The 12982-nt window shown below is 36.7% G+C and overlaps 1 protein-coding gene across 3 annotated transcripts in view; it reads left to right on the forward strand.

Annotated features, from left to right (window-relative positions):
- The first annotated feature begins 1459 nt into the window (after positions 1–1459).
- Positions 1460–12982, forward strand: part of MMS22L (MMS22 like, DNA repair protein) — a 123046-nt gene continuing 111523 nt past the window's right edge. The window contains exons 1-8 of one of the 3 annotated variants that reach the window (XM_053904635.1): positions 1460–1585; positions 2147–2325; positions 3406–3531; positions 4849–4898; positions 6595–6682; positions 6777–6954; positions 9951–10041; positions 12146–12276. In XM_053904635.1, coding sequence (XP_053760610.1) covers positions 2162–2325; positions 3406–3531; positions 4849–4898; positions 6595–6682; positions 6777–6954; positions 9951–10041; positions 12146–12276 — 828 coding nt within the window. In that variant the 5' untranslated portion in view covers positions 1460–1585; positions 2147–2161. The other 2 variants (XM_053904636.1, XM_019442918.2) reach the window with 2 other exon arrangements.

Genomic DNA, 12982 nt, shown 5'->3' on the forward strand with positions numbered 1-12982 from the left:
TGTCTCCCACAGCAGTACATCTCCTTGGGCTCTAGTAATCATTCTGTCCCCAAATCTCTTAGGCTTAAGGATGATAATGACTCTGATGAGTTCTGGATGCTTCACCATTAGTTTTTTGTTTTCCAATAACCCTGTCCATATCTTTAAAAATGGCCCTTTGGTTAAACTATCTTTAATTACCTCTCTTGAGTATGCTGTTAATTTCTCAGGGATTCCTACTGATATGCATTACAGTACTAGCTTAAATTATTTACAAAGAAGTTATTTGGTTCTTCTCATTCTACTCACTGGTTCAACCAAGTTGATCACTCATCAGAGGCTTGAAAAAGGAAAAAGGAATCTATCTGCATGTTTTGATTAGAGGAAGAAATAATTATCTGTTGACCCAATTCTCCTAAACACAGTGCCAGGTCCCAATATTCTCATAACTAGGCACTATTTCCTAGGGATTGTTGTAGATGACACTATGTGTCATGCTAGAACTCCACACGAACCATAAAAAAAGCTGCAGCGGTACCCAACAAAGCATCAAGTCGCAGGGCACATCATCTGTACATAATAGACATAACACCCATCACAGTATCCCTAGGTTGCAGTCAGAATAGAGGTCATGTTGTGTTTTTCTCCTCACCTCATCCCATTTCTTAGAAAATGTGCATTATTTGGTTTGAACAGAGGAGTTATGACAGGTTCCCTGTGTAGGAATTAAACACAGGACAAACTATTCTGGAGCAATGGGCAATGGGGAACACTCAAAATTATAAGACGAATGAATGAGCAATTCTCCTGTTTTTCTTGAATTTGAAGTGACTGACATGCCTAAAAGTGTTATCTCTGATTTAGACTGGAAAGTCTTCTTAGTGGACTTTAAAGAATACTTTCAAAAGATAAAAATGCTGCACATGGGCTATACCTTTACAAAAGCGACCAGGTTTAAGCGACTTAAACATGTCCAGATGTATTGCACATAAGGAGAGCAACAGTTGTATACCGAAAGCAAGGGACATCTGACCTATTCAGTGCTTCCATACACTGGATTAGCTTATTTTTGCACTTGCCTTGCCCACAAAACATTAACAATAGGCATCCTCGATCTCAACAAAGGACTTGCGGGCACCAGCGCGGCAAGAAGTGATTATGGAGCCGCTCTGGGTGTAAATGAGACACCCGCTTCGGGCTCACTTGAGCAATACTCCTTACTTGGGTCCTGCCCGAAGAAAACCCAGCTGTCCCTAGGCCTTGCTCACCTCAGCCTCGGTACCAGTTTCGTTGCCCGGTGAGGCCCCACCTTCCAGCCAAAGGAACCAATTAAAGCTACAAGCACACACTCACTAAAAAAACAAAAAGCAGCTCGCCGCACTTAGTCCTTGGCAGACAGACTCTCGCGAGAACTCGCGGAGAGGCGGCGGGTCCTACGTAGACGTCACGAGCCGACCTCCGGGGCGGACTGTGCCGTGGCCCCGCCCTTCCTGAGCGCGCGTCCGCCGTGGCGGGAATTTCGCCTGTTTCTGATTTAGACCCCACCGACGCCGCGGTTCTAGACTGGACAGCTGGGGCGGATCTCCGGGACCGAAAGTGTGAGCCGGTACGCCGTGCACCGAACGAGGGGCGCCCCGGTGCGCAGGACACCTGCTTCCCTCGATCTGTGCCCGGCCCGCGCTGGCGGAACTTGCCTCCCGGCGGAGAGAACTAAACTTTGGCGTCGGGCTGTCCTGATCCTCACCCCCGCCCCCCACGGAGAGTGCAAGGGAGCTTTTCCACTTCACTGATGGGAAACTGGTTCAGTGCTGTTTGGTAACGTAGCGGGCTGCGCAGGACCCGGCGGGGTCGGGAGTTTAAGCTGGATCTGTCCTGCAAACATTTGTTTTCTCGCTGTTCGGGCTGCAGAGTCGAACCTAGAGAGCAGATATGAAGTTCCTGCCACAGCCAGTCGGGGGTGCATTCTACCTAAATAGAAACAGCCTTTCTATCGGGGTGTCGGTGTGGGGAGAGTTGAGGAATTGGCTTCTCGGGCTTTTTTCTTTGTGCTTGGGGGGGACGTTTTGAGAACTTTCGGAGGTCACTCCCAATCTCTTTGCCCCATCTCCTGGAATCTTATCACAATTTCTTTGGAGTCCTGAATGATTATGAATCCCAAACATTTCAGGACAGGAAGTACATAATGGATAACTGTTCCGCCGCGTCGATGTTCCTGACCGACAGCTTGGAACTGGAGCTGGGGACAGACTGGTGCAAACCCCCATGTTTTTCCTGTGGTTTTGACAACCGAGGAGGAGGAAGTCATTTTTCTGGAGAGTCCTACCTTTCTAGCGGATCCCTTAAGCGGTGGGTAAAAAAATCGGAGACTTTATCTTTCCCTTATCAGATTTTTCAGCAGTGTGTGAGGAATGTTCCTTAATTATGATTTCAGTCCATTAAACTTCGATGTTCAAGCAGCGTTTTTATAAAACGTTTTTGTATATCACATGGTTTCAGGCTGTCAGTTCTGTTGTCGGTTTCCTGGTTGGAGCATACCTAAAAGATTTTGCGATATTAGGAAGAAATTCTGGCTACCTATGTTTTCTTATTTTCCTGCTACCTCAGCTTTTGGGTAGGAAGCTGGCTATTAATTTCCCTTTTGCTTAAAGTGAATTCCGAACTAGCTGGGTTTTTTGAAATGGTATAACCCTCTAAAACATGAAATAATATTGTGGAGCTTCACAGTAATTCTTAAGTTAGACATGCACATTTTTTTGTTGTCTTTGCCTCAGTTCTAATTCTGTGTATCTGTACACAGAAGTCTTATAGACTTATTTTTGTTTTAACTTTTGAAGAAATTATGCCAGATTGTGTAAGTTCACAAGAATGCTGTTGTTCAAAGTTCTTGCCTTGGGCAGATGTACACAAATTGCAGTAAAACTGCAGTTACTGAAATATTTTGGGAGTACCTGCTGAAGCAGTTTCAGTCAGAAAGGAAACCATTTTTGTTGATTTTATAGTTGTTCCTTGTTTGAGACCGTAAAAGAGATTACTAAGTTTGATTATGCTCCAGACATGGCTTAGAGTAACTTTCAACTGTTTTAAAAATTAAATGTCCCCTCAAAGGATGAAATTCTTCAACTTAAGATCACAGGCAAAAGTATGTTCCTTAGACTTCTTTTTGGGATTTTTCCCTGAGTTACATTGCTCTTTGTTATACTTTTTTTTTTTTTTTTTTTTATCACTGTATTTGACTGAATCTTTCATACAGTCTAAATGTAGTATTCCTGACTAGGTAAGGTATCAGGTATCAAGGCATATCATGACCTTGACATTATTGTCCACATGTCATGTACAATATGCATTAATATAATGACAAAAAAAGGTATGCCATAGTATGGGATTTAGCATACTTTTTATGAGATTAAATCATAGTTTTCCTTTCAGGTTAATTTTGAATCTTGACCCTTTACCAACTAATTTTGAAGAAGATACAGTGGAAATATTTGGCATTCAGTGGGTTACAGAAACAGCATTAGTGAATTCATCTAGAGTGCTCTTCCATTTATTCAGGTATGTTTTGGGGTTTTTTTTGTTTTTTTTTTTTAACTGCTTTTGAGCGTAGATGCTATTCAGTTTTGTAAGTTACTTTGCTGGGTGGTTGTTAATGTCAGTATTACAAAAGCACCTGTAGAGTTGTTCATGTTCTTGATTATCAGTACAACAATCAAGTAGTGATGTTTGATGGAGGAATGATTTGCGTGAGTTTTGTCTTTTGTTTTAGTGAGTCTTTATTATTTTTCAGACTTTTTATTCTTCTATATTTGACATCAGGTATTGAAGACAAATGTTTAAGTCTTTGAACTATATTATATTTTGGAAGCAAACTGAAATACTACTTTTGTTGCTGAATCGTCATAATGTTTCATTGAGTTTTAGAGAATGAATTCCGACTTTGTCCAAATAGATCTTTCAGACTGTAATATGATTAATTTGGACAACATTAAAAATTTTAACAATTTTCAAACATATGCAAATGTAGAATCACTACCATAATGAACCTTCACGTATCCTCCCTGAGTAGCAATAAACATCAGGGTTTTATTGCATTTCCTGCATCTATTCCTTTCCCTCCTTTTTTTGGTTTAAGTATTTTTAGCAGAATCCAGGCATCATGTTATCTCACTCTTAAATATTTCAATAAGCATTTCCTGGGGCACCTGGGAGGCTTAGTCTGTTAAGCGTTCGACTCAGGTCATGATCTTAGAATTTGTGAGTTTGAGCCCCTCATTGGGCACTGCACTGACTGCTCAGAGCCTCCTTGGGATTCCCTCTCACTCCCTCTCTCTGTCCCTCCCCTGTTCACACACATGCTGTCTCTCGAAATAAATAAATAAACATTAAAAAAAAAAAAGCAGCTAGGAAGAATGACAGGAGATTAGTATCAAAGAATTCAGCGGGGACATCTATATATCTTTCCTTGATAACTCTAAATTATTCTGTTCCTTTTCTGAACTGTTGTAGAACTGTCTGATACAATTTAACATTTCATTATATAACTGTTAACCTAGGATTTTTATATAAGTATCATTAGCTTTTAAGGATACACAGTATCTCATTGATAGTGAAATCTATGGTATTTATAATTACGTATACATATATATAGCTTTTAATAGATATTTTTTGGAAGGCCAGACAAAGGCATGTTCTATCTTTTCATAGTCTTCACTATCTGAATAAACATTCACAAAGTATTTTAAACATCATCCATAAATGAGAGGCTATGCAGCACTAAGGCTATGTAATAGATTTGGAAACATTATGCCTTTAACTGTTACATGCTTTAAACTGTGAGGAAATTAACTCTCACCTTCAATTTTTTAAAATTAGGCAACAGCTATACAACTTGGAAACCTTATTACAGGCCAGCTGTGATTTTGGTAAGTTTTAAGTATGTTTAATGGCAAAAAGGAATGGTACTCCCATTACAGTGAATTGCACATCTGTCTATGATGCATTATTGGGATATCATAATAATACAGAGGAAGAACCATTAGATTAGAGGTTCAGATAGTGTTTGGTGTTCAGAAAAAATATGACACTTAAATTTTGTTGTAGCTGAGATTTATAGTATTTTTCCATATTTGTGATAAAATTGATTTAAGACTAAACAGTTCTGAAGTGAATTAGCAACTTGCTTTGAGGGTGGGGAGTGGGATGGAGAGCTTATAAGAGAAATCAGCAGACTTCATGCTGTTTTCTTTCTGTTTGTTTTTGACCTTAATGGATTACTGATTTGGAGGGTTCAGTATAGTAAAGGGAGTGAAGAGAATTGAAGGGCAGTATGGTTTAACGCAGGCTAGCTGCTTCTCCTTTTTGTCAGTTTTGGTACAGTGTAGTCATTAGAATCATGGCACTGTGGTCAGCCCAGGTTCCAATCCTAGTTAACTGTTGGTCTCACACCAGGTACTAGTTCCAGGTACTAGTTCCCACCTCATTGAGTTCTTGTGAGGATTAAATGGTATCCCGGATGTGAAGTGCTTAGGCTAACATCTGTTGTTAGATGCCCACCAACTAAAGATCACCTGGAACACACCTTTGGTCAATGAAGGGTTTAGTAGCTTACTGATCATGAGGAACAGTTGGGGCTTCTCAGAGAATAGGGAGGGGCTTGTGATAGGGTTTACACTCTATTGGCTGATTTGGAGTAGAGTTTAAGAGGGCTTGGACTTTATTTTGGATTGGATGCTGTTAAGCAGGGAGAGTGTCATCAATTAAATGTGTTAATTTTTGTCTAGGAGATGGGACAAAGAAAGGCTAGAGAGGGTTCTAATTAGTAAAGAAGCAGGAGTCATGTTAGCTGCAAGAGGAGTTTGTTTTTGTATTTTGTTTTTCTGTGATTGCATAGTGCCTTGTTTCTGTATTCAGACATGATTACAGAGAGGTTTTGTTTTTGTCTTGTTTCACTGTAATCACAGAGTGGCCCTGTCTGATTATTGTTGATATTTTATGGAAACTTTAATTTCAGTAGGGAACTTCATGACCTAGTTGTTAGCTATCAGCTGTCAGGGCTGTTTTGTTTTGTTTCTCGGTATGTGCCCAGTAAATGTTGAGTATTATTTATCACCTGAGTCCCTGCTGCATGCCAGGTACTGTGTAAGGTGATAATGAATCAAAGTGGAAAAATATGCTGCTGAGGAGTTTGCAGTTAGTAGGACATACAGACACACGAGCATAGATAAGTGTGGTACATGGAAAAGTGTAGTCATAGTGGCCTGTATAAGCTGCGGTGGAGCCAGGGGCTTCATCTATTAGTGTGCCTGTCACAGAGTGATGCCGGATCTTGGTCTACAAAGATGAGGAAAAAATAGGTAGGCAAAAGTTGTGGGGACAGGAGGAGTTCCAGGTAGAGACAACTGTATAAACAAAATCACTGAGGTATGTTAAAACAAATTCAGGGAGCGGAAAGTGGTAATTATTTTTGGTGGGAATCAGAATGTATGATAGTGATGAATTTTGAAGGGATGAAATCACAAACGATGAATTGCTGCTTGTATGGCTTACAAAACTTTTTTTTGGTCACTGCCCACTGATCAGTTATTTAAACTATGATAACACTTATCTATTTTGTTTCAGGGAAGATATCAATTCTACACAGCAAAGCAGACAATATTAGGCAGCAGTGTGTGACATTTCTTCATTATGTTAAAGTTTTCATCTTTAGGTAGGATATCAAAAGAGTATCTTGATCACCGCATGAATTTCTGAGTTCAGGTTCATCCAGACTCTGGTTATTTATGTATGTAATTGTTTTTTAGGTACCTGAAAGTACAGAATGCTGAGAGTCATGTTCCTGTCCATCCCTATGAGACTTTGGAGGCACAGTTTCCCTCTGTGTTGGTTGATGAGCTTCATGGATTACTCTTATATGTTGGACATCTATCTGAACTTCCCAATATTAATCTAGGAGCATTTGTAAATCAAAACCAGATTAAGGTTTGACTTGTTTTATTTAATTTTTAAATCATCAGTTTTTTCTTCACACAAAGAGTATTCATTCAAGAATGAGGGAAATTAGTCAAGAGTGCAGCCCAGACTCCCTGAGTTGAAATTCTGGCTCCTCTTTTTAATTATGTGCCATTGGGCATGTAACACCTCTCGACTCAGTCTCCCCATTGTATAACTGATAAAGCTTCCTAGAGTTATTTAGGACAATTAAGTACATTAAAATTAAAGTGCTTAGAATATAATATACACTAAATCGGTGATAGCTATTCTCAATTCCAATTTATAACGTGCAAATGTGTAAAAGTTTCAAAGCAAATAAAATAACCTCCATTTTTAAAAATTTGTATCATTTTTCCCATTGATAAAGGCTTGGGCAAACCCTAGTTTATATTACAGTAAGATTCAAGATCACCTTATACAAGTTACACTTTCAAAACTGTATCATAATGTCTGTTCTTTGAAACCTTCTGAAATAGGATTTAAGATTGTTTTGATTGTGCCCTTTTTTTCAACCTGTGGTAATCATCCCTACTGAAGTTTGGGGTTTTTGTTTGTTTGTTTTTAAGCTTATTTATTTTGAGAGAGCGTGCACATGCATGCAGTGCGGATCCAGACTTGGGCTCGATCCCAACACAGTGAGATCATGACCTGAGCCGAACCCAACTGACTGAGCCACCTAGGCGCCCCTGAAGTTTGGTTTTTAAAAATTTGTACTGATAGCATGACCCAGTTTATAGATGTAATTAACAAATTCTTCATAGGAAAATGTGAGCTTATATGAATGGCAAGTTGTAATTCCCTATGGAATATTCCCTGAAATCTCAACTTCTTTCATTCTGTTTGACTCTACCAGTTTGAATAACATTATTTTTAGGAATGTAACTTTGCCAAAATGTAATGTACAAATAAATGTTTATATATTTCTATGAAATAGAACAATAACAAAAAAATGCACTCTTCTTATCAGGGACCAATATATTTAATATTAAAAGTAAATAGAGTCCCAATTGAATTCCCAGGTTAATCTGTCTAATCTGTAGAAAGCAAATAGATAATTGCTTTTAATCATGTCACTTAATGAAAATTCATGGATAGATTATGGAAGGAGGGATATTTTTCCTTCATTTTGGCCTCTATAAATTGGACTGGTTTATATTTTCTGAATATTCATCAAGTGCATAAAATAAAAATAATTTATCTAGCAGCAGAAATAAAGACTGTGTCCAAAGAAAGGTTCTCAAGCTAAGTTTTGCCATTCATAGGCTTTTTAATTAGGCAAATGTGAAAAGAAAGGTTATTTGAAGATCAGAAGACTGAATTTTTAAAGCAGGGCAATGTAGTCTTCAACATGTAAACAAAAAATCGTACACTAAAGTACTTTTTGTTTTCTGAAACAATAACAAAAAAATCTTACAAAGTAATATCTTTCATGACTATGTTTTTTGGATTTTACCTATCTTATATATGAGAAGTGTTGATTTAATTGCTATTTTTGTTAAGCATCTGTCTTTTATTACTTTCTAGGAACTTTTTTATTAGAGATACTTTTTTTATTAGAAATGCGGGTATTACATATTATAGATATTTTCATCAGTTCACTTTTTATTTTCGACAATTAAGCTGCCTTGCTAGGTAGATGGTTGCAGTTTTGTATATAATTATATTTGTCAGGTTTTTCATGTGTATCATCTCTGTGCTATTGTTAAAAATATACTTTTTTTAACATTCATCTTTTTTTTTTAATTTTTTTTTTTTTAACATTTATTTATTTTTGAGACAGAGAGAGAGCATGAACAGGGGAGGGTCAGAGAAAGAGGGAGACACAGAATCTGAAACAGGCTCCAGGCTCTGAGCTGTCAGCACAGGGCCCGACGCGGGGCTCGAACCCACGGACCGCGAGATCATGACCTGAGCCAAAGTCGGACGCTTAACCGACTGAGCCACCCAGGCGCCCCTAACATTCATCTTTTTAATTCATCTCTTTTTTAAAAATACGCTGTGAGGTGGGAAGTCTAACTTTAGTTTCTTGCAAATGAATAAGTTAATAAATGGTCTTTTATTGAATGGCCCATGCTTTCCCCACTGATTTAAGATACCAGGTTTATCTATTTCTCTTTTGCCTATTTTTTCTGTTTGTCTGTTTTTCTGTTTATTTATTATCTATTCCTGAGCCAATACTGTTTTATTAGTATAGCATTTTGTTTTGTTTGCATAGTTGATACGGCAAGTCCCTCTCTGTAATTCTTCTTTGTTCTCTTCCCCCTTTTTTTAAAGGTTTTATTTTTTTAAAGTTATCTCTACACCCAATGTGGGGCTTGAACTCACAACCCCAAGATCAAAAGTTTCAAGTTCTACCAACTGAGCCAGTCAGGTGCCCCTTCCTTGTTCTCTTAATAGAACATGTATTTTGTATTTATTTTTAAGGTGGTACCAAGTATTGGCTGGAGGGAGGTTATTGACAACCCTACTACAGCAGAGTAGTTAAGGGCACTGGCTTTTGTATCAGATAGAATTAGATTTGAATCTTAATGCATGAGTTGAAAGGTAAATTTCTTCACTGCTTTTAACTTCAGTTTCTTAATGAGCATCTCATTAGGGTCTGTATGATAGTCTAAAGTTCTCCTGTTAAAATATTTTATAGGAAAGTCTAAAACAAAATGATGAAAATAAGTGGTTAAAAAATTATTTTACTGCCTTGCAGCTATAGTAAAATCAGAGATTGGTTGGAAGGGACCTTTAATATAAGTCTGTTAAGCAGCCCCAAGGTGAGTCTGTCCTAAAGTATCAGAAGAAAATATGCTTTCAAAGAACTCTAGTGAAAGAGTCCTCTAAAGAGCAAGACAGAGTTTTTCCCTGAGCTTTTGAGTAGTGGGTAGTTAATTGGTTCTTTATCCTTGTGCTTACGGAGGAGTGTTGTGACATGCTATAAAATACCTAGTAAAGTACTACGAATTCTCAGTCACAGTTGATAATGTCATTCACAGCTTTTTCCACCATCATGGCATTTATTACATCTCCACTTAGATATCCATTGGCTGGTGCTAGAAATTCTTCACATGCTTGGTGAAAAATTGAGTAAGTTTATGAATTTCTAATTTATGTTCTTTTTTAAATCTAAGCCTTTATTTTTTTTTTAAATTATAGGTGATTTTTTTTTTTTTTTCATTTTAGTTAACATACAATGTAATATTGGTTTCAGGAGCTAAAATTACAGGTAATAAGTGCTTTCTGGGTTTTTTAAGTTTTTAAAATTTTAACTCAAATAGTAACCAAAGTAAAAAGTCAAAGTCTTATTCCTTTTTTCAAGAGAACAGTTTGGCCCATTTATCTTTCCATACTTACTCTCTGTTGGTATACATATATAGAAACTCATGGGTAGAATTTTTGTCTTTGTTTCTAACTAATCACAATTAGTATTGTCATAGTGTTTTGTATAATGTTTTATTTAATAGTTTTTAGAGATCTGTTCATGTTAGTACATATAGCTCTACTTTATTCATTTAAGGCCTATATGTTATGGCTCTGTCACAATTTATTTAGCCAAGTCTATTTAATATTTCAGTTATTTCTATTTCTTTGATACTACAAATGATATTTCACAGAAGATCCTTGTGTATATATATATATATGTATATATATATATATACATCTTTGAATACATGTACAAGTTATTCTGTAGAATAGATTCTTAGAATTAGAGTGGCACATTCAGCTTTTTTTTTTTTTTTTTTTAAGTTTATTTATTTTGAGAGAGAGAGTGGGAGAGGTGCAGAGGGAGAGATTCCCAAGCAGGCTGCGCACCATCAGCACAGAGCTCAATGTGGAGCTTGATCCCATGAACCGTGAGATCATGACCTGAGCCAAAATCAAGAGTCGAACACTTAACTGTGTAAGCCACCTAGGCGCCCTCGCCTTCAGCTTTAATATTGAAAACGCTCAGTTGCCATAGTTTTCCCCAATTTATGTACACTAATGATGAGCGTGCCTTTGCCTCACACTTTTGTCAGTAGTGGATATTATCAGTTATTTTTATTTTTTGGCAACTAATACATGAAAAATACTGAATCTGTTTTGCAGTTTTCTGAGTACCAGTGAAGTTGAACATCTTTACATAATTTTATTGCTTTTTTTTATATTTCATTATTGTTTTTTGTTAATGTTTCTTTTTTAAAAAATTAGGAGCTTATCTATATCATGGATGATACTTTTTTACTTCATATATTGCCTGTTTATTTCTTGGTCTTGCTCTCTGGTATCTTTAGATTCCATTAACAACTTGGCAATATTTTGTAATTATTTGTGAATTATCAATTACTTATGTTATAAAGACATCCATTATCTCAATACCTGCTTTTCAATGAACTAATTAAAAAATACACAAATGTATATACATGTGTGTACACTTACATATATACACATGCAAACATGTATACAAATACATAATTTATTCTCTCATGTGGACTTTGTATTTCAAATATTTCCTTACAGCAATATTCTAAGGTATACTTACCTGTTACCTTGGTTTTCTCTAGCAATACCACGAAACAATTGTATGCGATTAGTTTATCAGCATTTGTTAAATGTTTTAAAGTATTGATTGGTTAGAAATATTGGTGAAGATTTTTAGTGTTTCCCCTCTATTTTTTTTTTTTCCTTAAATGATGTTGCATTGTTGCTTTTTAAAGAAGGCCACACAGAGGGGTGCCTGGGTGGCTCAGTTGGTTAAGCGGCCGACTTCGGCTCAGGTCATGATCTTGCGGTCCGTGAGTTCGAGCCCCGCATCGGGCTCTGTGCTGACAGCTCAGAGCCTGGAGCCTGTTTCAGATTCTGTCTCCCTCTCTCTGACCCTCCCTCATTCATGCTCTGTCTCTCTCTGTCTCAAAAATAAATAAACGTTAAAAAAAAATTTTTTTATAAAAAAAGAAGGCCACATTAAGAAAAGAGAAGTCTATTAAGTGGTACTTGAGAGAACTGAAAACTTTTTTAGGTAATGTTTATTAGTGATCATATAAGAAAGGAATTGTCCTCAAATTTAACTTATTTCCAAAGAAACTTGCTTTTAACACTATGTGTTACAGTTTTGTCGTAAGTCAGTTGAAAGGTCTATAGTTTTTTTCCTTCTTCTGAATTAGTAAAATCTACTTTAGTTTTAAAAAAATATATTTTATTATATTTTTAGAGCAAGTTATATATGGTCATCAGTTTATGAATCTGGCAGGAGACAATTTAACTAACGTCAGCCTATTTGAAGAACATTGTGAAAATCTTCTTTGTGATTTAATAAGCCTGTCACTCAACAGGTATGACAAGGTAATGCTTTAAAACAGGTATGACAAGGTAATGCTTTAAGAGTTTATTTGTATTTTTGATACTTAATGGAAATACTGCTTAATGTGTGTAGTTTATAAGAATTTAAACTGAAATTGTTTACTTGTTAACTCTCCTAATTTTATATTTATTACTATCTGGGAGTTGACTGGGAAAATAATTTGATTTAAACATTTAGTACAGGCTGAAATTAATGTTTCAGAGGCGGTTTTTTGTTTTTTTTTAATTTTCCATCTTGTCAAAAATAAATAAAAACAAGATGTTTATGACAATAACTGTACATTTAACTTCTGTTCCAGTAGGAGAGTCCAGCCCTTTAATAATACATGTATTGTTACATAATACAATAAATGAGTAGTTAACTAAAATTAGTGAACAATTGTAAAGGGAAATTTTATTTGTTTTCAAAAAAGGTCTAGGGGCGCCTGGGTGGCTCAGTCGGTTAAGCGTCCGACTTCAGCTCAGGTCACGATCTCATGTTCCGTGAGTTCGAGCCCCGCGTCGTGCTCTGGGCTGATGGCTCAGAGCCTGGAGCCTGCTTCCGATTCTGTGTCTCCCTCTCTCTCTCTGCCCCTCCCCCGTTCATGCTGTCTCTCTCTGTCTCAAAAATAAATAAACGTTAAACAAAAAAAAAAATTAAAAAAAATAAATAAATAAACCTAAGGTTTAAAAAAAAAAAAAAAAGTCT

Source organism: Panthera pardus, unplaced genomic scaffold (assembly GCF_024362965.1).
Source record: "Panthera pardus isolate Hobbes unplaced genomic scaffold, ASM2436296v1 HiC_scaffold_17, whole genome shotgun sequence".
Taxonomy (NCBI): Eukaryota; Metazoa; Chordata; class Mammalia; order Carnivora; family Felidae; genus Panthera; species Panthera pardus.